This window comes from Gracilinanus agilis, chromosome 4 (assembly GCF_016433145.1).
Source record: "Gracilinanus agilis isolate LMUSP501 chromosome 4, AgileGrace, whole genome shotgun sequence".
Classification (NCBI taxonomy): domain Eukaryota; kingdom Metazoa; phylum Chordata; class Mammalia; order Didelphimorphia; family Didelphidae; genus Gracilinanus; species Gracilinanus agilis.
This window is the reverse complement of record NC_058133.1, coordinates 127,962,432-127,984,428: the sequence shown is the minus strand read 5'-3', so window position 1 is coordinate 127,984,428 and position 21,997 is coordinate 127,962,432. Positions and strand designations below refer to the sequence as shown.

At 33.5% G+C, this 21,997-nt stretch overlaps 1 protein-coding gene across 1 annotated transcript in view; it reads left to right on the top strand.

Moving 5' to 3' along the window:
- The window catches only part of EPRS1 (glutamyl-prolyl-tRNA synthetase 1), a 67,536-nt gene extending 45,989 nt beyond the window's left edge, over positions 1 to 21,547 (top strand). The window contains exons 23-32 of the mRNA XM_044671837.1: positions 289 to 361; positions 2,142 to 2,221; positions 2,433 to 2,534; positions 3,342 to 3,497; positions 4,113 to 4,310; positions 4,700 to 4,873; positions 11,736 to 11,896; positions 12,872 to 12,950; positions 19,410 to 19,474; positions 21,189 to 21,547. Of these exons, the coding sequence (XP_044527772.1) occupies positions 289 to 361; positions 2,142 to 2,221; positions 2,433 to 2,534; positions 3,342 to 3,497; positions 4,113 to 4,310; positions 4,700 to 4,873; positions 11,736 to 11,896; positions 12,872 to 12,950; positions 19,410 to 19,474; positions 21,189 to 21,339 (1,239 nt within the window). The 3' untranslated portion in view covers positions 21,340 to 21,547. The remainder of the gene's footprint in view (positions 1 to 288; positions 362 to 2,141; positions 2,222 to 2,432; positions 2,535 to 3,341; positions 3,498 to 4,112; positions 4,311 to 4,699; positions 4,874 to 11,735; positions 11,897 to 12,871; positions 12,951 to 19,409; positions 19,475 to 21,188) is intronic.
- The last annotated feature ends 450 nt before the right edge of the window (positions 21,548 to 21,997 follow it).

Here is a 21,997-nt window from a genome sequence, read left to right as displayed (position 1 = left end):
AAGTCTTTTTGTACTTAGTGTCTAGAACAGTGATTCCCAAAGTGGGCACTACCGCTCCCTTGTGGGTGCTGCAGCGATCCAGGGAGGTGGTGATGGCCACAGGTGCATTTATCTTTCTTATTAATTGCTATTAAAATTAAAAAAAATTAATTTCCAGGGGCGCTAAGTAATATTTTTTTCTGGAAAGGGGGAGGTAGGCCAAAAAAGTTTGGGAACTACTGGTCTAGAACATAGTGGGAACATGTTAATTAATTGCTAGTTTTCATAGCACAAATTTTGTCTTTCTAGGTTGCTTGGGTTACAAGGTCTGGCAAAACAGAATTGGCAGAACCAATAGCTGTTCGCCCGACTAGTGAAACAGGTAAGAAAAAGCCTTGTTTACTGGAGAATGCCACCTTATTAGTTCTTGGTCTTTTTTCCTTAGACATTATATTTCTGATATTTGTCAGAGATATAAAGTTTTAGGAAGTTTAATAAAGATGGATTGGAGAAGATCAACAGTCATGCTCTTCTCTCTTGAGCTCAGAACTCCTTAAAAAGCCTTTTCTCTCACCTACCATTGAGAGAGAAATAGTATTTTATAACACTTTGTAGTAAAGAAAATTAAGTTAATTTTTAGGATTTTAAAACTCTAAGGGCATTATTAAGAGGGTAAAAAGTGTGTGTTTTTTTAACTTTTTAAATTTCTTTTTTTTGTACCAAGTACCTAAAAATTCTGTGCCAATTCTAGTTTTTATTAGTCGTCTTGGTTATTTTGGATTTTTAAGTGATTGTGATTAATGATTATGATTAATGAAGTGATCATAATTTGCTTTATAGGAATGTAAAAGGTAATATTTACTGTAATTATTTTCATACTTAATGGGGTTTTAGTAAAATATGTCATATAAAACTTCTGTCAGAATAATTGAGAGAATAGATTAATCTGACTTTCAGGAGGAGTCTTGCTATTTTTGTATTGAACTTAGTAATTGCAAACACAAATTTTAGAAACATATACTTTGTTTCATATCAATATACCATAAAGTCATTCTGTGATTTTGATCTGCAAGGGGCCTTATACAATATCTCGCACAATCCCTTCATTTTACAGATGAGGAAATAGTTCTCCCTGAGGTTGTGACCTATTCACTTGGTAAATAACAGAACTGAGAGTCAGACCAAGGTCCTCTGACAACAAATCTAGTTCTTTTTCCATTATACCATTTTTAAAAAGCACTTTTTTTCATGCCATGGAAGTGAACTTTCCATTTTGAAATGGTTTTGTAGTAATAGCTTTTGTAATGCAGTTTATGTAACTTAGTATTTTTATTTTTAACATCAATTAATAGTTTTCCTAAAATAGTTTTATTTAGTTCATTTTCTAAAATTTTACTTCAATGAGATCTTCTTGTTGAAGATTTCCTTGGTACTCAGACTTGATATTCTTCCTCTTCTGTACCCCATGGTACTTTGTTCATCTTTTTAGAACTTTTAATATTTTGTATCTTCATAGCACACGGGTCAATTATTTTACTTATGGGAAAATAGTATTGAGCAACTATATTGAGCAAAAGCAAAAGCACTTAAAATAGGAATTTACATTAAAATTTCTAAATAATGTCAATAATTACTAAACATTTATATAATAGATGGCAGAAAGTTTAGATGTGTTTACATCCTTTATCTACCATATATGATGTGATACTTTAGTAAACTTTTTGCCTGAATTATTACAACAGCCTTCTCTTAATTCTCCCTACTTTATTAGCTCTGTTTATTATAGCTGCCAGTGATATTCCTAAAGGATGTTTGACCATGTCACTCTTTTGCCTAGAAAACTCCATTGTTTCCCTGTTACCTCTAGGATAAAATACAAACTCTTACACTTTACTTTCCTTCTGTTTCACATAAACCACATTCCATCTCCTGTCTCAATGCCTTTGCATGGTCAGGCCCTTGTGCCTGTAATTCACTCTCTCCATCTCTTAAAAACCCGTAATTTACTTCAGAACCCAGCTCAAGTGCCCCCTTTTCGAGGAACCCTATCCTGAATCCCTCTATCAGCTAGTCCCACCCACCCCCTGGAACTGAATTTGTATGTTTGTTTTGTGACCAGTATATTGTTAGACTGTTAAATTTTCTTTCCCCCCCCTTTTTAGTAATGTATCCCGCTTATGCAAAATGGGTCCAATCACATAGGGATCTGCCAATCAGACTTAATCAGTGGTGCAATGTAGTGGTAAGTACATATCATTCACTGATTTGTATTGTTCTTTACAGGAATAAAAAAACCTAGTTATTGTTTATTATATTGAATAGTTTTTTTTAGAGATGGGACTGTTTTGGATCTTGACATTTGTGATACATATGCCAAGTAAAATAGTAGTTGCTGCAAACTAAAAAATTTTCACCAACTGCCTGAATTGTAAACATATTACCTTCTTTTTCAGCGTTGGGAGTTCAAACATCCTCAGCCTTTTCTACGTACCCGAGAGTTCCTTTGGCAGGAAGGACACAGTGCTTTTGCTACATATGAGGAAGCAGCAGAGGAGGTATAGGTTTTTTGCATCTATTGATGTGTGTGTGTGTGTGTGTGTGTGTGTGTGTGTGTGTGTGTGTGTGTCTTAGCACAATAATGTACATGTAATGGATATTTAGTAAGCCCTTGGAATTAAAAATTTAATATACCACTGACTGGTACAAAAGAATGGAATAGTCTAACCTTTGATTTATATACTACATGCCATACTGTACTCTGATGCCTCATTGAAGCATGATGTCATTACTAGGTTGTTGGAGATTTTGCTAGCAAAGGGCATGCCCCAGCAGATCATCTGAAACTGAAAAAGCTAATGAGGGTTTGCCAACTTAATTAAATATGGAAAGACTCATTTCCAGAAGGATGGGGAACTTTTTTTTTATCACAGAAACTAATTAAGACTATTCTAAGAAGTTAAGTGATCTCTTTTAGTGGAAGGAGAGTGCCCAGTCTCATGAAATGACAAGATATTTTGAAGTATCAAGGTCACCAGGATTTAAATAACTTATTAATTAGAATCTCTCATTATTTGTTGTTTATAGTTGAAAATTCCAACTTTGGTGTATTAAAGAATCCAGAATGATAGAGAAAAGCTAGTTATTGTTAATTTTTAATGACTTTTTATTTTAGATTTTGTTTAACTGAATGCCAAATTGAAACCTTCCTTTTAAGTTCAAACCATTCACTTTTATAAACCTTTTCAGAAAAACAATGATTATTTTACAATTTGGAAGAAATTTCTGCCCATTTAAAAAAACTGTTCTCTTCTAGTGGACAAATGTCATACATGTGAAAATACTTCTATTCGTAATATGTATAGGTCCTGCAGATACTTGACCTATATGCTCGAGTGTATGAAGAACTGTTGGCAATCCCTGTTGTAAAGGGAAGGAAAACTGAGAAGGAGAAGTTTGCAGGAGGAGACTATACCACTACAGTAGAAGCATTTATTTCTGCCAGTGGAAGAGCAATCCAGGTATCAATTTAGGGTATAGACTTTTATCTTACTTTATTTAAGGGTGACCACCAAAGAAGTAAAGACGAGAAAGTCCCTGAAGATGATTCTTAGAACTGAAATATTTTAAAATCCTTTCACTGCCCTTGTCTTCACTTAGGACTATATTTTTAGCAGATCAAATAGACTTACTTAGAACTTAAAGAAGTTCAAAATTAAACAGATTTCCCCTGGAATCCTTTCCAGTATTAAATGGCCTTTTCCATTTTATTGTCATGTTTTAATCTGACCACCTAGAAATCCATTTCCTTTTTTAGCAGTGGTTAGATTAAAATATGACAATAAAATGGAAAAGGCCATTTAGGGCATCCCTGAATAGTGTATATTTTTAATCAACTGGGTTTTTTTTTAAATTGCTCTTAAACATATATATTATGTAACAAATTTTTAAAAGATTTCTAAAATAATGATGGTTGGGTAGAATAGTTAACTTTTATAGTTTAGAAGAAAATTTATTGAGAACTCTAGCACTTATTCGTAAAGGCTTGGTTAATTCTCTTAAGTCTACTAAGTTGCTGTGTTTTTTTTTTTGTTTTTTTTTTAATTTTATGCTTGTACTATTTGCCTTTATTTTAGGGAGGAACATCACATCATCTTGGGCAGAATTTTTCTAAAATGTTTGAGATTATTTTTGAAGACCCAAAGACACCAGGAGAGAAACAGTTTGCCTATCAAAACTCTTGGGGGCTTACAACTCGAACTATTGGTGTAATGACGATGGTTCATGGGGACAATATGGGTTTGGTCCTGCCACCCCGAGTAGCCTGTGTTCAGGTAAGGAAGGTGTATCCTTTTATGTAACAATACTTTCTAATTGGATTTTCTGGAATTTTTAAAAAAAGTATTGTAAATAAGATAATGTAAAATGTTAACCAAATTCTTGTGCCATTTTTAACTATTTTGTATATATTTAGGTTTTCCCCTTCTAATTTCTATACTTTCAGCTCTTCAGATATGTTAGAATAATTTATGAAGCCAAATGTTTTATATTTCACAGAAGATGCAATTTATGGAGATATGATGAATAATTTTGTACAATTTCTTGTAATTAAGAGATCATGCATATTGAGTTGCACGAAACTGTTACTGATTTTATGTGACAAAATTACTTGAGTTGAACTTATTTTTGAATTCTAAATTTGGTACATTTTACTGGTTTATAGGTTGTTGTTATTCCTTGTGGAATTACAAACGCACTCTCTGAAGAAGATAGAGAAGCATTAATCAGGAAATGCAATGATTATCGAAAACGACTGCTTGCAGTTAACATTCGAGTCCGAGTAGATTTAAGAGACAATTATTCACCAGGTTGGAAGTTTAATCATTGGGAACTCAAGGTAAATTACTCTGAACTGTTTCCTAATTACTGAATTTTATTTCAGATTTTGTTCTTTATAACTACATTTTCTTATTGAGTCAGAGTATGGGCATTTTAATCACATTGTTTGCATATTACCAAATAACTTTCCAAATGTTTGTGCTGATTGACAGCTCCAATAGCAGTGCATTAGTGTGCCTGTCTTCCTATAATCTCTAAACATTGACTATTTCCATCTTTTATTAACTTTGCCAATTTGCTGAGTGTTCAGTGAAACCTCAGTGTTGCCTTGATTTGAATTCCTCTTCTTAGTGATTTGGACTATTTTCTCACATTATTTTGCACTTCTTTTGAGAACTATTCTTTTTTTTTTAAACCTTTAACTTCCATCTTAGAATCAGCACTATGTATTGGTTCCAAGGCAGAAAAGTGGTAAGGGCTAGGCAATTGGGGTTAAGGGTCACACAGCTGGGAAGTGCCTGAGGTCAGATTTGAACCTAGGACCTCCTGTTCCTAGACCTGGTTCTCAATTCACTAAGTTATCCAGCTAACCCCTTGAACTATTCTTATTCTTTGCCAATAGCTATTAGGGAATGGCATTTGGACTCTACACACTTGTGTGCGCGCACACACACACACATATGTGCACACATATATAAAATCTGTTATTTGTTTATATATCTTGAATACTAAATCCTATTCAGAGAAATTTGATACAGAGATTTTTTTCTTTCGTTCAGACACTTGCCTTTTTATCCTAGGTATATTAAATTTATTTGTCCAGAACTTTTAAGTTTCATGTTATCAAACATATATTTTATCTTTTGGAATTGCCTCTATCTCTTTTGATTAAGAATATAGCTACAAATAGCTGTTGAAGGATCTACTTCTAATTTTTTATGGTGTAATCTTCAAAATTGAGGTCATATCGAATTAGAATATATTATGGAATGTTGCATGAAGTATTGGTCTATGCCTAATTTCTGTCAGTCTGCTTTCCAATTTTCCCAGCAATCTTTATCAATACGGATTTCTTTCCTAAGTAATTTATCTTTTCCAGTTTGTTGAGCAATGGGTTATGGAGATTCATTGTTTCTGATTCTCCCTTGTCTTCTCTGTTCCACTGATGATTTTTTAATAATACCAGATGTTTTGGTGACTCTTACTTTATAATTAAAGACCTAAAAACAGGGAAAGAGTAACTAAAACTATCCCTATTTACTGATGACATGATGATTTACATAGAAAATCATAGGGAACCAACAAAGATACTATTTGAAACAATAGCTTCGTCAAAGTTTTAAGCTACAGAATAAACCCTCAAAAATCAACAGATGGAATAATTTCTATGGAATAATAGCAGCAAAATACAGGAGGCAGTAATAGGAATGGAAATCCCATTCCATATAATTACAAAGTACATAAAGCATTTAGAGATCAATATACAAAAGCACATGACATACTTGTATAGATTCAATGACAAAGTATTTCTTAAATGAAGAGGAACTTAAATAGTTGGAGGAATACTGAGTGATCATGGCTAGACTATGCCAGTGTAATAAGATGACAACACAGCCACAGTCTTTTTACAGCTTTAATATTACTGTACCAATCAAATTATCAAAGGGATATTTTATAGAACTCAAGAAAATAATAACAAAATTCACTGGAGAAAAGTGAAAGCTCTATAATATCAAGAGAAATGTTAAAGACATAAAGATGAAAGACTTCTAATTATTTTATTAAACAACCATCATGAGCTTACATTCTAAAAGGAGATGACACATGAAAGAGGTAGGGATGGAAAGTGGAGTGAGAGAGTTCTTGCCCAGAGGCTTATCTTGGGGATGATCAGGGAGTCTGGAAGTATATGATAAGCTGGAGACTGCAAAATAAGTTGAAAGCTCACCAGACAGAGAACATAAGGCCCCCCAGGGGCAGGAGTGCAGTTTTAGTGTGGAAAAAAAAAAAAAAGGCCAAAGAAGGGGTCCTGGCTTAGTTATGTCCAGAGAGGAGTGTATTAGAGACCTGGCTAGATAAGGTGAAGACTCACATGAAACTGGAAAGCATAGCTTATGCAGTAGATGACAGATTCATAATACCCAAATACTAGTAAGCTGAAATAATACAATATACCAAATCTAACATTGAAATGTAGATGAATATAAAATCTTGCACATAAGTTAAAAAAATCAGCCGCACTGAGAGATGTGGTTAGCAATCTGTGTTGGAAAAAATTTAAGGCTTTTAGTTGACTACAGATTATAAACAACGTGCTTTGCCAAAAAGCCATTATGAATTTAGACTACATTTCAATTCATTTCAACAAACATTAAGCATTAACAATACATTAGGCTCTAGACACAGAGAGATGAAATAAGTATTGTCTTTACTTCTATGTTGCTTACAATCTGATAGGTAACATATCCAGATAACTCTAAGGCAAGGCCAAATGTTTTAATTCGACAGACCCAGACAGATTATTATGAGAGTTATAGGGAGTGAGAGATCACTTTTAGCTAGAAGGATGAGGAAGGTTTCAAAGAAGAGGCAGCATATGGATTGGGCATCCAAAAAGGGATTTTGAGTTGGAAAATGGGTATAAGGGTGCCTGGATTCTAGGCATGTTGTGAATTGAGCATGTAAACAGAAGAGGGCAGTACAAGTTAATGGAAAATGAGGACAGTGAGTATTCCAACTGGAATGGACAGGAATCCTGAGAGGTAAGTCTGGAAAGGTAGTTTGAAACGAGTCCTTGGAAGACATCCTTAGGAGTTTATATTTTGCCTGCCATTAGGATAGGCAATAATAACCACTGGAGATTTCTGAATAGGAATTTATGCAATCAGATGAGATATGAGGCTATACATGGCATAGATATGGATATAAAATATAAATTGGGACAAGGAAGAATCATAGTTTCACTCTTCTAAGGTAGTCATGTTATATCTGGGCTTTTGTATTTGATTCTGGTCCACATTTGAAGAGAACTAATGTAGACCCTTAGAAAACTGGGTCCAAAATGTGGAGAGGAATTCCAACTTTATCATACTTTTTCACTAAAAACTTGTTATGAAGACTGTTTTGAAATACTTAAAGAGCTGTCTTAGTACTGAGCATGAATATATGACTAAGTTTGCTGAGTAGCTATTTACATTTAAATTAATTTCAAGGAGGCAGCTGGGTGGCTCAATGGATTGAGAGTCAGACCCAGAGGCAGGAGGTCCTGGGTTCAAATTTGGCCTCAGACACTTCCTAGTTGTGTGACCCTCGGCAAGTCATTTAACCCCCATTGCCTCACCCTTACCTCTCTTCTTACCCAGTATTGATTCTAAGACAGAAGGAAAGGGTTTAAAAAAATTAATTTTAGTACATAAAGTATCATTACAGTTTCTCAGTCACTTCTAAATCTTTTCGGGATTAAGATGTCTATTCATTCTTATTCAGTTTTCCATCTAGTTATCCTTTTTTTTTTTTTTTTTTTTTGGTTCTTTTCCTTTGCCTTGTTTTTATAGAGAGCTTACCAAATGTTTTGGCATTCATCAACCTTTTTGGTCTTAGTTACACTGATATTCCATTGCATTAACTTAACAGTTTAATAATTAATTCCCCATTTCTTGAACATTTATTTCCAGTTTTGTTTTTTTATTTGTTCTGAGTAACATTTCTGCTGTGTAAATCCTAATGTATATCGTAGCTCCCTTCCCTTTTTTAAATAACACTTTCAGGAAATTTTCCTGACAGTGAAATTGTTAGGTCAAAAGGCATGATTTAAAGAAAAAATTGCCTCTAAAAGGTATTGGGTAATAGTCTACCATTCTCTATGTTTACGAATAATACATGTATGTAAAGATTATATTTTATTGGTAATTTAAAGAGATTTTTATGGTGAATCCATCCAACCCCCATTTTTGAGGTAGTTTTTTCTTTTTCTTTTTTTTTTAAACCCTTAACTTCTGTGCATTGGCTCATAGGTGGAAGAGTGGTAAGGGTGGGCAGTAGGGGTCAAGTGACTTGCCCAGGGTCACACAGCTGGGAAGTGTCTGAGGTCAGATTTGAACCTAGGACCTCCCATCTCTAGGCCTGGCTCTTAATCCCCTGAGCTACCCAGCTGCCCCCAGTTTTTTCTTTTGAAGGGAAAAACATCAGTATATTCTTTGAAGACTTTGCTTATTTCTTTCTCTGAGATTAGTCTGTCTAAATTGTCAGAATCTTATGGTAGAAATTTATTAGTTTTTAGATTATAGTTCTGTGTTGGAACATTCCTTTATAATATTTTTTATTTCTTTTGTGTTTGATTGTTTATTATATTTTTATGACTTCAAAAGACCAGAACTATTGGACCATTGGGTAGAAATCAGTGGAGAATTCAGTGAAACAGATTAGAGAAGGGGCAGATAGATGATTTTATTAGTTAAAGAGCCAGGCCTGAAACTGCAAGGTACTGGGTTCAAATGTGGCTTTAGACATTTCTTATCTGTGTGACCCTGGGCAAGTCATTTAACTCTAATTGCCTAGCCCTTAGCACTCTGATATTTTGAAACTGGTATTAGTATTGATTTTAAGACAGGAAGTAAGCTTTAAAAAAAAAAAAGATTACAGAAAGTAGATTTTGTCTCTGTGTGAAACTTTATAACAGTTGGCTCTATTTAATGTAGGAATGGTCTGCCTGTTAATGGAGGCATTTGAGTGCTTACTATTAGCAATTTGCAGAGAGTCTTTAGAAGGGAATTAAACATTAGATTGGGGGCTAAATAACTTTTGAAATCCCTTCTGTTTCCATTCTCTGGTTTTCTGTTTCATCATACAACAGCCCTTTAATTTGAACTAGAATGTTTTTTCTCCTTTATAACTCTCATTATTTGGGGGGTGGGGGGTCACATTCCCTTTCTTCCAAAGCAACCATATTTAATATAGTATAATAGTGTCATTTGTGTGCTTTGTTGGAATTCTACAGGTATAATTTCTATCTCTTCTAATTATTTACTTTGTTGATTATTTATATAATAGAAACATAATATATCACTTCAGTAGTAGTCTGGTGTATTTTCCCTTACAAAGTCAGACCAATTTCTAGGGGATAATTTTTTAATTATGTAAATATTTAAAGTAATATCTGTTGACTTATTGTTCCTGTTTTATTTATTTAACTTCTTGCTTTTTTGCCCTAATAACAACTCTGGGACAGATAGGTAAGGACTAGGCAAATGGGCTTAAGTGATTCACCCAGAGTCACCCAGGGAGGAAGTGTCTGAGGCCAGATTTGAGCATAGGTCCTCCCTACTCCAGGCCTAATGCTCTATCCATAGTACCACCTAATTTTCCCTATTGTACCTATTTTATTAGGGAGGCTAATATTAATAAACCAAATGTTGTATTTTTAGGGTTAGTACAGATAGATTCACATAGGGGATTTTTAGGTTAAAGCTATCTTTTTATGTAGTATTATTTGTTTGTTTTATCTGTGGTAGACATGGGGCAGAACTTTGCAACTAGAGACAAAAAAAAAGAGTGACACACTAAAAGAGAAGCTTATTACTATCTATTTGACTTGGATAGGAATATAAAACTATTAATATATACTCCTTTATACCCCCATCTATCTGTGTCTCCTCCATTTTCTATTACCTTCATTTCTTTGAGCCTGTATATATAGGGCTTTTGCATCACCTAGTGTTCAAACTTGAAGAAATATTTTCAGTGGTGAGGCTGCATCAGTTATGTGGTCCTTCCTCCTTGGGAGTCAAAAGGCTTAATAGAATTATGAATAAAGGTAGTATTTCTGGATCATAATAATCATTCTTTTTTCATTGTTCAGTGATGCTGAACTGTACCTTTTATTAGGGAATGAATGCATGCATGCTTGAAAAAGCAGTTAAGGGTTTAGAGTGTGCCAGTCACCATGCTCAGTGATACAAGTAGAAAAGCCTAGACAGTTCCTGTTCTTAAGAGAGCTCTTATTCCAATTTGGGCAGACACCACATAAAGGAAAGTTTAGTTCCAGGCCAAATAGAAAAAGAAAAAAAAAGAAAAGGCCATATTCATATGTCTGTTATTTGTAAACAAAACCAGTACACTATCCTAAAATGTTATTTAGTAGACAGATTGTTTGTTGTTGTTTTAGTGTCCTATTGAATTTTGCAAAGAAACCAAGGTTTCTTTTGATTAATATTCTACTATGGTTTTAAAGATTATTGGGAGGATGAGATCAGAAGCTCCAAGGTTGGGGAAACGTGAACCTGTTGCTCTACTGACTGTTAGCAGTTATTTATGCTTCAGTTTAGTTTTGTAAGGAGCCCATGGAGACTGTAAAGTATTGAGCTCATAGGGCTTAAGTATTATACCCATCATATAGTCTTTACCAATTAATAATCAATAAACCTTTATTTTTACATATTTGCTACATCTTGAACTACCCAGGCCTATATAACATAATAAGCCTGCTGCTTATTGGTAGTTTGTTTGCCTATATTTTTCTTTATTGAAAGGATCTGTGGTTTGGGATAAGTTTGATAAAATTTTTTCAAAACTAATGGTACAGTTGGTTGAACCTCAAGATCTCTATTTTTCTACATTGCCACACAGAGTGTGAGCTTCTTGAAGACTTAGAAATTACCTAATAAAGGGGTATTCATCACACAGTGATTGTTATGACAGTCACATATTTTCTTTAGTAACTTAATAGCTCCTTCATATGCTTTTGTAATTTTGCTCAAGTTAGAGAAGAGGAGGTTGGTGGGGGAGAGAGAGAGAGAATATGAATGTATGTTTATGTGCACATACACTTGTATTTTCTTATGATTTTTGACATTCATGTAATTGCAGGTATTTGTGCATGTGTATGGTGTGTATTTATGTTACAGTTGTCTTAAATTTTCTAGGGGGTTCCAATTAGACTTGAAGTGGGACCACGTGATATGAAGAACTGTCAGTTTGTGGCAGTTAGACGAGACACTGGTGAAAAGCTGACAATTGTTGAAAAGGAGGCTGAAACGAAGCTTCGTGATATTTTGGAGGAGATCCAGGTTAACCTTTTCAAAAGGTTTGATCCTTAGAAACTTTATTTAAGATGTATGATAATAAGTTCTTAGAGAAGAAATTTTTATAGGCTTTCCTAACTGTTCTCCTCATCCCTCTCCCAAGTAACATTTTTCATTGTTTTCTTTATGTTCTTATGTAACTGTTTATAAACAGTATTTGGATTTCAGTAAATACTGACCAAAGACTAATTAGATGGTACTCCATAGAGAAAAATATTAATTCCAAAACATTCTTGTTTACATTGAAACCCAGGTTTTATAGTACATAATGAAGCAAATTTTATGTTCTATCAAATTTGTTGTGACCAGGATGTCAATTTGGACTCTAGTATTTGTACTATCTCCAGGAGTCCAAGATATTTAACCTGCCACAGTCATTAAGTGGATATAATTATATAGGTAAAAAAAGGAGTTGCCAAACAAAAGCTTTCACTTTAAGCATTTACATGGTCTTAGGTAGCTCCAAAATGCAAAAGAGAGAGAATATATGTTGAGGGGAAGAGATGTTTTATTACCTTATATTTTGTGCCATTCATTTGATTGGAGGGGGATGAGGTATATAATTGACATGTGAACATGAAAAAAAGAAGCAGCATGTATAAATTCTTAAAGACTTCCTATTTAACCAACTAAATTCCTAAAATTTAAAAACTTTTAAGTTCTTAGTGAAGAGACTGACATATAAAATCAAGTTAGTAAGACTAGTATGCATTCAAAAAGCATTTTCAGCTTCATTTGGTTCTTATAACCCACCATGTCAGGTGGTATCATCCTTTTTTTCAGATGAGGATATTAAAAGCTCAGAGAGGTTGTGACTTGTACAAGGTCACTTAATAGCAGAGCCTGAGCTAGAATAAATGTCTTATGGTTCTAAGCCCACTGATATATTCCAACTTGTTTACTTCCTGTTGTTATAACAAATTTGTTATAAATATTGATGAATAGAGGGAAATATGTATGAATTTTTTTCTTTTTAGAGCATCTGAAGACCTCAAAACTCACATGGTTGTAGCCAATACAATGGAAGAATTTCAGAAAGTTTTGGACTCTGGAAAGGTAAGAGACTTGTGGAAAGCTTTAAAACCTTGATTTAGGTGAATTTAAAAATTTTAATTGATCTCTTTAATTACTATGATTGTGCCTTTTTGTAATTAGATGAAGTGTGGTATATGTTATGGTAATATTCTTATCTGAGGATTGCTGTAAAGTTTTTTTCTATATGAGGTTACTTAAAGTATGTGCCTTTGTAATGAATAGTTAATAAATGTCTTACCACATTTAGGTAGTTGATAATCCATAATGTCTAATATATGGACAGAATCCTTTTGTGAATTTGATTATGTCATTTTATGAGTGAAGAAACCTGAAACCTAAAGATGTGACAGTTTGTCCAGACTCAGACTGCCAATAGTGTCTGATTGGTGTCCTTTCTACCATATCATCCTACCAAAACATACATCAAATATTAGCTGATGTTTGACTATTATATGTCTGTTTTTCTATAGAGAGATTGATAAGTCCTTTATCAAGCACTTAATATGTACTAGGTATTATTCTAAGCGCTAGGGATAGAAATACAAACAGACAAAATACTTAATACTGTATATAGTTTTGAGGTAGGCCCAAAGAATTGGCTGCCTTGTAAAAAGAGTGAATTTCTCAGAACTGAGAGTTATAAAAGCAGACACCAAACCATCTAATAAAAAAATGCAAGGGAGATTAGATTCCTTCATTGTGTGAGACATTGGAAAAGATGACTCTTTCCATCCATAATATTGCAGATCAGTGTTCCTTTGGGACTGTGTCCTCATCCATAAAATTAGATAAGGTCCCTTACCAGTCTTACCAGAAACCTATTTTTCAAAATTTCCCATTCTTTTTGTGTATGGGGGTTTTCTTGGATAGTTCTATCCTTGTTCAAGCCCTCTCACTTCACTTCCATTATATGATCATATAATGAATATATCACCTGTTTCAGTGGAAGGGTGTTTTTCTGTTATAAGAATATACATCCTACTTTTTTCTTTTTATTTAAAGTTTATCTCTTATGGCATTTTCATTTCTTTTATTGTAGAAATAATATCTCTAGTTTACTTTAAAAAAATACAATCTTTTAAAAATGTTTTTTGTTGTTCAGTCATTTGTGTCATGTCTTACTCTTCATGACCCCATTTGTGGTTTTCTTTTTCTTTTTCTTTTTTTTTTTTTTAAACCCTTACCTTCCATCTTGGAGTCAATACTGAGTATTGGCTCCAAGGCAGAAGAGTGGTAAGGGTAGGCAATGGGGGTCAAGTGACTTGCCCAGGGTCACACAGCTGGGAAGTGTCTGAGGCCAGATTTGAACCTAGGACCTCCCATCTCTAGATCTGGCTCTCAATCCACTGAGCTACCCAGGTGCTCCCTCATTTGTGGTTTTCTTGACAAAGATACTAGAGTGGTTTGCTATTCCCTTCTCCAGCTCATTTAATCCAACTAATTAATCAGTCAATTAATTAATTTTTGATTGTTTTATTTTTTATTTAGAATATTTTCCCATGGTTACATGATTCATGTTCTTTCCCTCTCCCCAAAACCTTCTCCACCCCCCCTATCCCCCCCCCCCCATAGCCAACACACAATTCCACTAGGTTTTACATGTATCATTGATCAAGACCTATTTCCATATTATTGATAGTTGCACTGGGGTGATTGTTTAGCATCTCCATCCCCAATAATATCCCCATCAACCCATGTGTTTAAGCAGTTGTTTTTCTCTTCTGTGTTTCTACTCCCACAGTTCTTTCTCTGAATGTGGATAGGATTCTTTCTCATAAGTCCCTCAGAATTGTTCTAGATCCTTGCATTGCTGCTGGTACAGAAGTCCATTACTTTCGATTTTACCACAGTATATCAGTCTCTGTGTACAATGTTCTCCTGGTTCTGCTCCTTCTACTCTGCATCAATTCCTGGAGGTCTTTCCAGTTCACATGGAATTCCTCCATTTCATTATTTCTTTGAGCACAATAGTATTCCATCACCAGCAGATACCACAATTTGTTCAGCCATTCTCCAATTGAAGGACATACCCTCCTTTTCCAATTCCAGCTCATTTTAGAAATGAGGACTTGAGGCAAATGGGGTTAAGTGACTTTCCCAGGGTCACACAGCTATTATGTTTCTGAGGCCACATTTGAACTGAGAAAGATGAATCTTTCTGACTCCAGGCCTGACATTCTGTCTACTATACCACATTTAAACATGAGTTAATAAATTAGCCTGTAGCACAACTTTAGTTGTCATAACAATGACTTTCACAGAAACTAATAGTATACATGATAATTAAGCTATCTTTTAAGACTAATAGAAATAAGCCATTGTAAGTATTTCAACTCCTGGTTTAAGCTAGATTGTGACTGAATTTCAGAAAGTAAGTCCAAAGAGCATGTTTTAGGCACTAAAAAATTTTCTGTGCTTTGGGGCTGCTTACTTGTTGCATCCTCATAGTTTAAAGGGTAATAACCACTAAAAATTTTTCAAGACTGGTTTAAATATAGCTATTGTACTTCTTTATGAGTGGGAAAAAAAAGAACTTTTATAGGTAAAGCATAATTTGGTAATTTTTAGGCACTCTGCTATTCTGGTTATTGATTTTATCCAACCCCCCCCCCCCTCCACCCCTGCCCCCTCCACCTCCCTAAATTTCTTTAAATATAATTAATTTACTTTTGGGAGTTACTCCAATGTAGAAGGCCAAATTAACTGAACTATTATGCATTTTAACTCAGATGTCAAGAGTGAATATTTCCACTAAAATCATTCAAACATGTTTCATTGTATGTTTATTTAAATAAACTCACATTGATAGAATATGAATGTGCTTTTCTCTTTCTACTTTTAGCTATAATACACACTATTATTATAATTTAATGTTGCTCATTATGTATTTATGTAATATATAAATATAATATTTACCTGTGTTACACTGTTATTTGTTTTTGGTGTATGGTTTTAAATTTCTTCTTTAAGAACTTAGTATGATGACATTCATATCTTTGTAACATTTCCCATTAAAATAGTTTTCAATAAACTAGCAATTTCTTTTTTATTTATTTATGGTTTATTTTTATTTATAATTTATTTTATTTTAATTTTAATTTTTTTTAGACCAAACAATTTCTAATGAAAAATTTTCTGATTTAATGTTGAATTAAGCTTTTGTGCTAACTAAACATCTTTCAATGACTGAACTAAAGTTAAAATTATAATAATGATAAAGTTTTGTTGTAGCTTTTTAGCCTTAAAAACCACTTCTGGACAATCCTGTAATCTGTAGGCAGTATTAAGAATTGCTCCATTTTATTATGTATCTTATTATTATTATTTATTATCTAGGAAACTGAGATTTAGACAGGTTGTCATTTGTCCTTGATCTCATAAGTAGTAAATGTTGGGATTGAATTTAACCTGAAAATTTTGATCATCTCAAAAAATTAGAACATGCATAATCTCTTAATGGTTTTAGATGAATTTTTACTCTTTTTTTTCAACCCAAACTTAGGGTGTAGTGAATCTTTGCTTAAAATTAAGGAAGTTTAACTGTCAACCAAAGCTACACCATTAATATATTGTTTAAAATAGTTATCAAATAAAAAATATTAAGCTAGTTGCTGAATTGACAATTTAAAATAAAATACAAGTGAATATATTTCTAATAGGAAGAGATTATTTGTAACCAAAATGAACATTTTTCTTGTCACTGCATAATTAAATATGATTGGCCCTTTTCCGATCTTCCCACTTTTCTAACTCATTGTAAACAATACCTTTTGTAAATGTTAGAGTTTTTAATCCTTTTTGTTTGAGTTAGTGCTAATGATTTACCAAATATCAACAAAAAGGGGGCAAGTTTCACAATTATTTTAGCCCAAATACTCCCATAGTTTATTTGAGCTTTGATTTTTTTCACTTTAAAAAATCATTTTACAAATAAGAGCCATTCTGTTTTAAAATTCAAGGGAAAAATGTTTTTGCCTTGAAGAGGCAAAATGAAATTGTTATAATTAAATTACATTTATCATTAGTAGTTAACCCAGATTATTCTATATCATTTTATTCAGGTAGAATTTGATAGTAAATTATTTCCATTTCAAATCCTGACAAAATGTATTGACTGTAACTATAGTTAATACTATTTATTCCTTTTGTTTAAATTTTTCTTGAGGTGGAATCTATACCAAGTTTATTCCTACTAGCTTAATAATTAATATGCCTTCTTGATAATCTATAGCTTTAATTTACTTCTTTTTTCTCAATAAAGAAGCAATTTTGTAGTAGGGAGTATATTGTTATCCAAGTTAGATGACTGCAATGTGGGGTTTGCTGCACTTGTTAACAGTGTGTGCACTGGGACAAATCATTCAACTTAGAGCTTCATTTTCTTCTTTGATAAAAATTTAATAAAACTTCTCAAAGGGTCTTTGTGAGCAATTCCATTGATTGGTCTTAAAAATGCTAATAAGTATGAGTGTTCTAAAACAGTGTGTATATATTCTTTTTCAACCAAAATATATTTGGTATAGGATGTATGGCTAAGTATTTATCATTTAAGAATGAAGTAAAGAAGTCACTCAAATACTATATGAATCATCTTTCCCCAAAATAAGAAACAATATGCATATAAAACATATATGCAGTCGTCTCTTGCTATATCGCAGTTCACTTGTTGCGGCTTCACTATATTGCGGGTTTAAAAACAAAATCTAATTCCGTATTGCAGAATTTTCATTATATCATGGGATTTTGTGAATGAATACCGTACTGTACACAATGGAAATGCAGTACACCACTACCACTTGCACAAAGGCGACCAACCACAGCACTGTGTTCAGTATTCTGGGTGCTGATTGGCTCAGAAACTGTAGCATTGGTCTGTTCGCTCTCCCGCTACTTTGCAGATTTTCATCTATTGTGGGAGTCTCTGGAATGTAACTCCTGTGATAGGTGAGGGATCACTGTATGTATGTATATACATGTGTGTATATATACATGTGTGTATATAAATAAAAAAAATTTGTAACAAGTTCCTGATACCCACTTTCTAGTGGAGAGAGCTTATATCCTACAAGTATGTAGGCCCAGGTGAAACAATATTGCAGTGACCCACCATCTACCATGACTAAAAAAAGTTGCCATATTAAAGAAGAGGACAGAATTATGACAAAAAGAAGAATGTGATCCCTTAGTCTGATTTCTATTCCATATAAGAGTAATAGGGATAGCAAGCTGGAGTCATATCTATGAGAATATTCTTTGCAAAAGGAGATGTCCTACCAAGTAAAAGATCAGAAAAATCCTACCTCAGAGTCAGCTGAATACTTGCTCTTCAGACCCTTCTCTGAGAGAGTTCTTCCCACCTTGGCACTAACATATATCACCCCTGCTGTTGACATCCATGATCAGCTGCTTATTAGCACTCCCTTTGTAGTTTATCTGGAATCAGACTCAAACATCAGTTACAATCCCATATGATTTATTCACAAAAGGCAGGTTTCAGTAGTCTAAGCTTTGGGGTGTGCAATGTTTTCAGGACTGTTAGACATTGTAAACTGATTCTCCAGGACTAAATATCAGGTGTAATTCCATAAACTCAAATCAGAAGTTATACTTAAAACTAACAAAAACAAAGAAATGAAAAATTTATGTCCTAAGCCCCATTCAACTATGTAACAATTAAACATAAATATTTTTTAAAGAAACAGATTGGTTATTTAAAACTCAAATCCTCTAAACCTCTTAACGTGGCTCTGATTCCCAGTACGCATGTATATCTATATTTCCCAGTTTGAAGTTAGAACATCTGGGTTCAAAATCTGGCTCTAGTCTTTGTGCCTTTGGCAAGTCACTTCATCAGATCATCATTAAAATGAGGCAGTTAGACCACTTGATCTCTAAAGTCCCTTCTAAATCCAACTTAAAAAATGCTTTCTATGTTTTCTTTCATTTCTCTCTTTAAACTTCTAGTGGAGCTAGAATCTTATGGCATAATAAAGTTAAGGCCCAGAAAGTTCAAAATGACAGTTTTGTGATAGTTACTAGCTTAGGGCTACTTAGGGCCACATTGTTCTTCTATTAGATCATTGTTTTCCAAACATGATTTTCGGATTTTTTAACTATCCCAATCTTTAGTGTGTTGTTTTATTGTTGATTTCTTTGTTCTCCTTTTTCAGTTTTTAACCTGGAATGGTGTAAATCATAGTTAGCTATAGAGAAGAATGTGAGAATGGCAACTATTCATGTAGATGTGAACATACATGTTTATATAGATGATAGGGAAAACAGAAGAGGCACTTTCCCTTCCTCATATCTTTCCTTCTATGCTCTAGCAAATTTATCATACAGATGACAAGTATAAGAATTGAAATGAAGTTGAGAAATATTACTTTATAGATGAAAGTAATTTGGTTCCAAACTTAAATACAATTTTTCATGGAATACAGTAAATTAAAATTTCTTTTTCTTCATTATGCCCCACCTCAGATGGCTCAGATTCCTTTCTGTGGGGAAATTGACTGTGAAGACTGGATCAAAAAAACTACAGCCAGGTAAATTTTATTCTTAAATATAAATTAAAAGTACAAATATTTAGAAATTATTTTAAATATTCATTCTCTTTCAGTTTAAATTCATGCAGATTTAGTACTTGTTGGGGTTAGATATTTCTGTGTGGTTGGGATCCATTTTTAAGTTTTGTTATGTTAATTCACTTCCACAAAATATGTAAAGCACCTTCTCTGTGTATAACATTGTTTGGCAGAGACACTAAACTAGCTTTCATGGAACTTATATGTAATGAGTACTTTGGATGAACGAGACCATACCCTCATGTTTTTTAATAGAGGTTTAAATAAATTTCAACATTATAAATTAATATTTAAATCTATAAGGTATAACATAGTAATCCACTAATAAAGATTTATTAAGCTCTTACTAAATTCCAGATACTGATAGGCACGGAGAATACAAACACAAAAATAAAGCAATCCCTGCCCTCAAGGTGGATTCATTTTATCTGGGAAACAGAACATCCATAAATAAATGCAAAATATAGATAAAATAAATAATACAAGATGATTTCAGGTGGGTTGGGAAAGCACTAATAGCTTGGGGAAATTAGGAATGGCCTCATAGGAGCTAGCACTTGAGTTTTGAAGAAAGCTAGGGATTCTGAGGGGCAAAGATGAGGAGGGAGTGGGATTCAGGCTTATGAGCCAACCTATATAAAGGTAGGAAGACAGAAGTTAGAATATTATGTGGGAGGAATGGTAAATGGGTTGGTTTGAGGTGGATTAGAGTGCCTAGAAAGATGATCCAGTTTATGAAGAATTTTAATACTAGAGGATTATAGCTAGATCAATCCTAAGGATGTAGACATTTTGTTGCTTCATTGCCTTTGCTGCATTTGCAGTATGGTAGCACCTACCAGGCTTTAAAATCTACTTGCATATCCTTTAATGCAATGACATCCTTTAATGATGTAAAATTTGCTTGATTCTTCAAGGTAGACTTAAGTTTTGGTCCTTCTCTTAAGATGCAAACAGTAGTGTTTGCATGTGATCCTAGGGCCAATAGGAAGCATGAATCTTCATGAACAAGACCAAGACCTGGGTTTCATAGTATAGTATCACTTGACACCTACCTCTATAGATTGATGAAGGAAGAAACTTGAGTCAGGAGACCAATTTAGAAACTTTTGCAATAGTCCAAGCAATGACAAATCAATCAACACCTTTAAGTGCCTTCTGTGTTTCCTAATTTTAATAAGTGTTTTGATCATTAATTTCAAGAGTTGCTTTTTAAAAAAAAAAAGATTCAGTAACATAGATTACTAGAACTTGTTAAAGTATTTTTGAATGTCTATCTCAAATGCTACCTCCTCCATAAAGCATTTCCTGTACCTTTTCAAGCATATGTGACCCCCTGCATCCCTATGGCACTCTATTTGTACCTTTTATATCATATCCTACTTTGTAGTATAGTTATGGGTAACTTGTATTTTCTTTGTCACCAGGCTCTGTTTCTTGTGGACAGAGTCTTTGTCTTATTCATCCTGTGCCTCACTTAACAGTTCTCAAAATTTTTTTCATAATCCTTTGCTTATTAGTCACCTAGTCAATATTTTTTTAATGAAGTTGAGCTCTATATGGTCATTATCGCATTACCTATACAGAACATTTAATGTGAAAAACTTTTGGTACTCTAATTCAGTGTAATAAAGTTGTAAGGCAAAAATAAACAAAATTCTTTTTGTTATTTCAGAGATCAAGATCTTGAACCTGGTGCCCCTTCAATGGGAGCAAAAAGCCTTTGTATACCCTTCACACCTCTCTGTGAGCTGCAGCCTGGAGCCAAGTGCATCTGTGGCAAGAAATCTGCCAAGTTCTACACCTTGTTTGGCCGCAGTTACTAGGGAAGATGACTATTGCTGAGCTTCTTAAACTTTTTTTTTAAAATAAGATTGATATCTTCTCAAAAATAACCTGTTTTGTGACTTTTTAAATAAAAATTCCAAAAGCAGAGCCATAAGAGACAGTTAAAAAAAAATCATACTCTTAAAATAGCAGTAATAAAGATTTTTCTGTAAACAGTTCTAACAATAAATATGTACTGTGATTATACATTACTTCATATTTGCATTTATTTGAAGTTTACATGTTATTTTTTATGAAAAAATTATTAATGAAAAATAATAAATTTAAACAGTAGTATTTTAGTGGACATTTAATAGATCTTTCAAAAATCCCTGGCTCATCTAAGGAAATGGCTTTTATAACTGGTTCTCTGGTGAGAAATAGCAATATTAGGGGCTTGGATTATTGCTCCCATATCTCAGGTTGGAATTGTTAGCATGGAGTGTGGGATAAATTCTTCTTTCTATAGAATTAACATTCAACTCCTACCATGGTGTTTCAGTTGAACCCATCTACATAAGAATCTTCATAGGCCTTCAGAAATTGTTAAAAATAATTCCACTGAGAAAGAATTAAGAGTAATGACAGCAATTCAGACTGACAGTGATTATCTCCTGCTCTCATCCATCTTCCCTGCTTAATCCCTTAAAGATATAT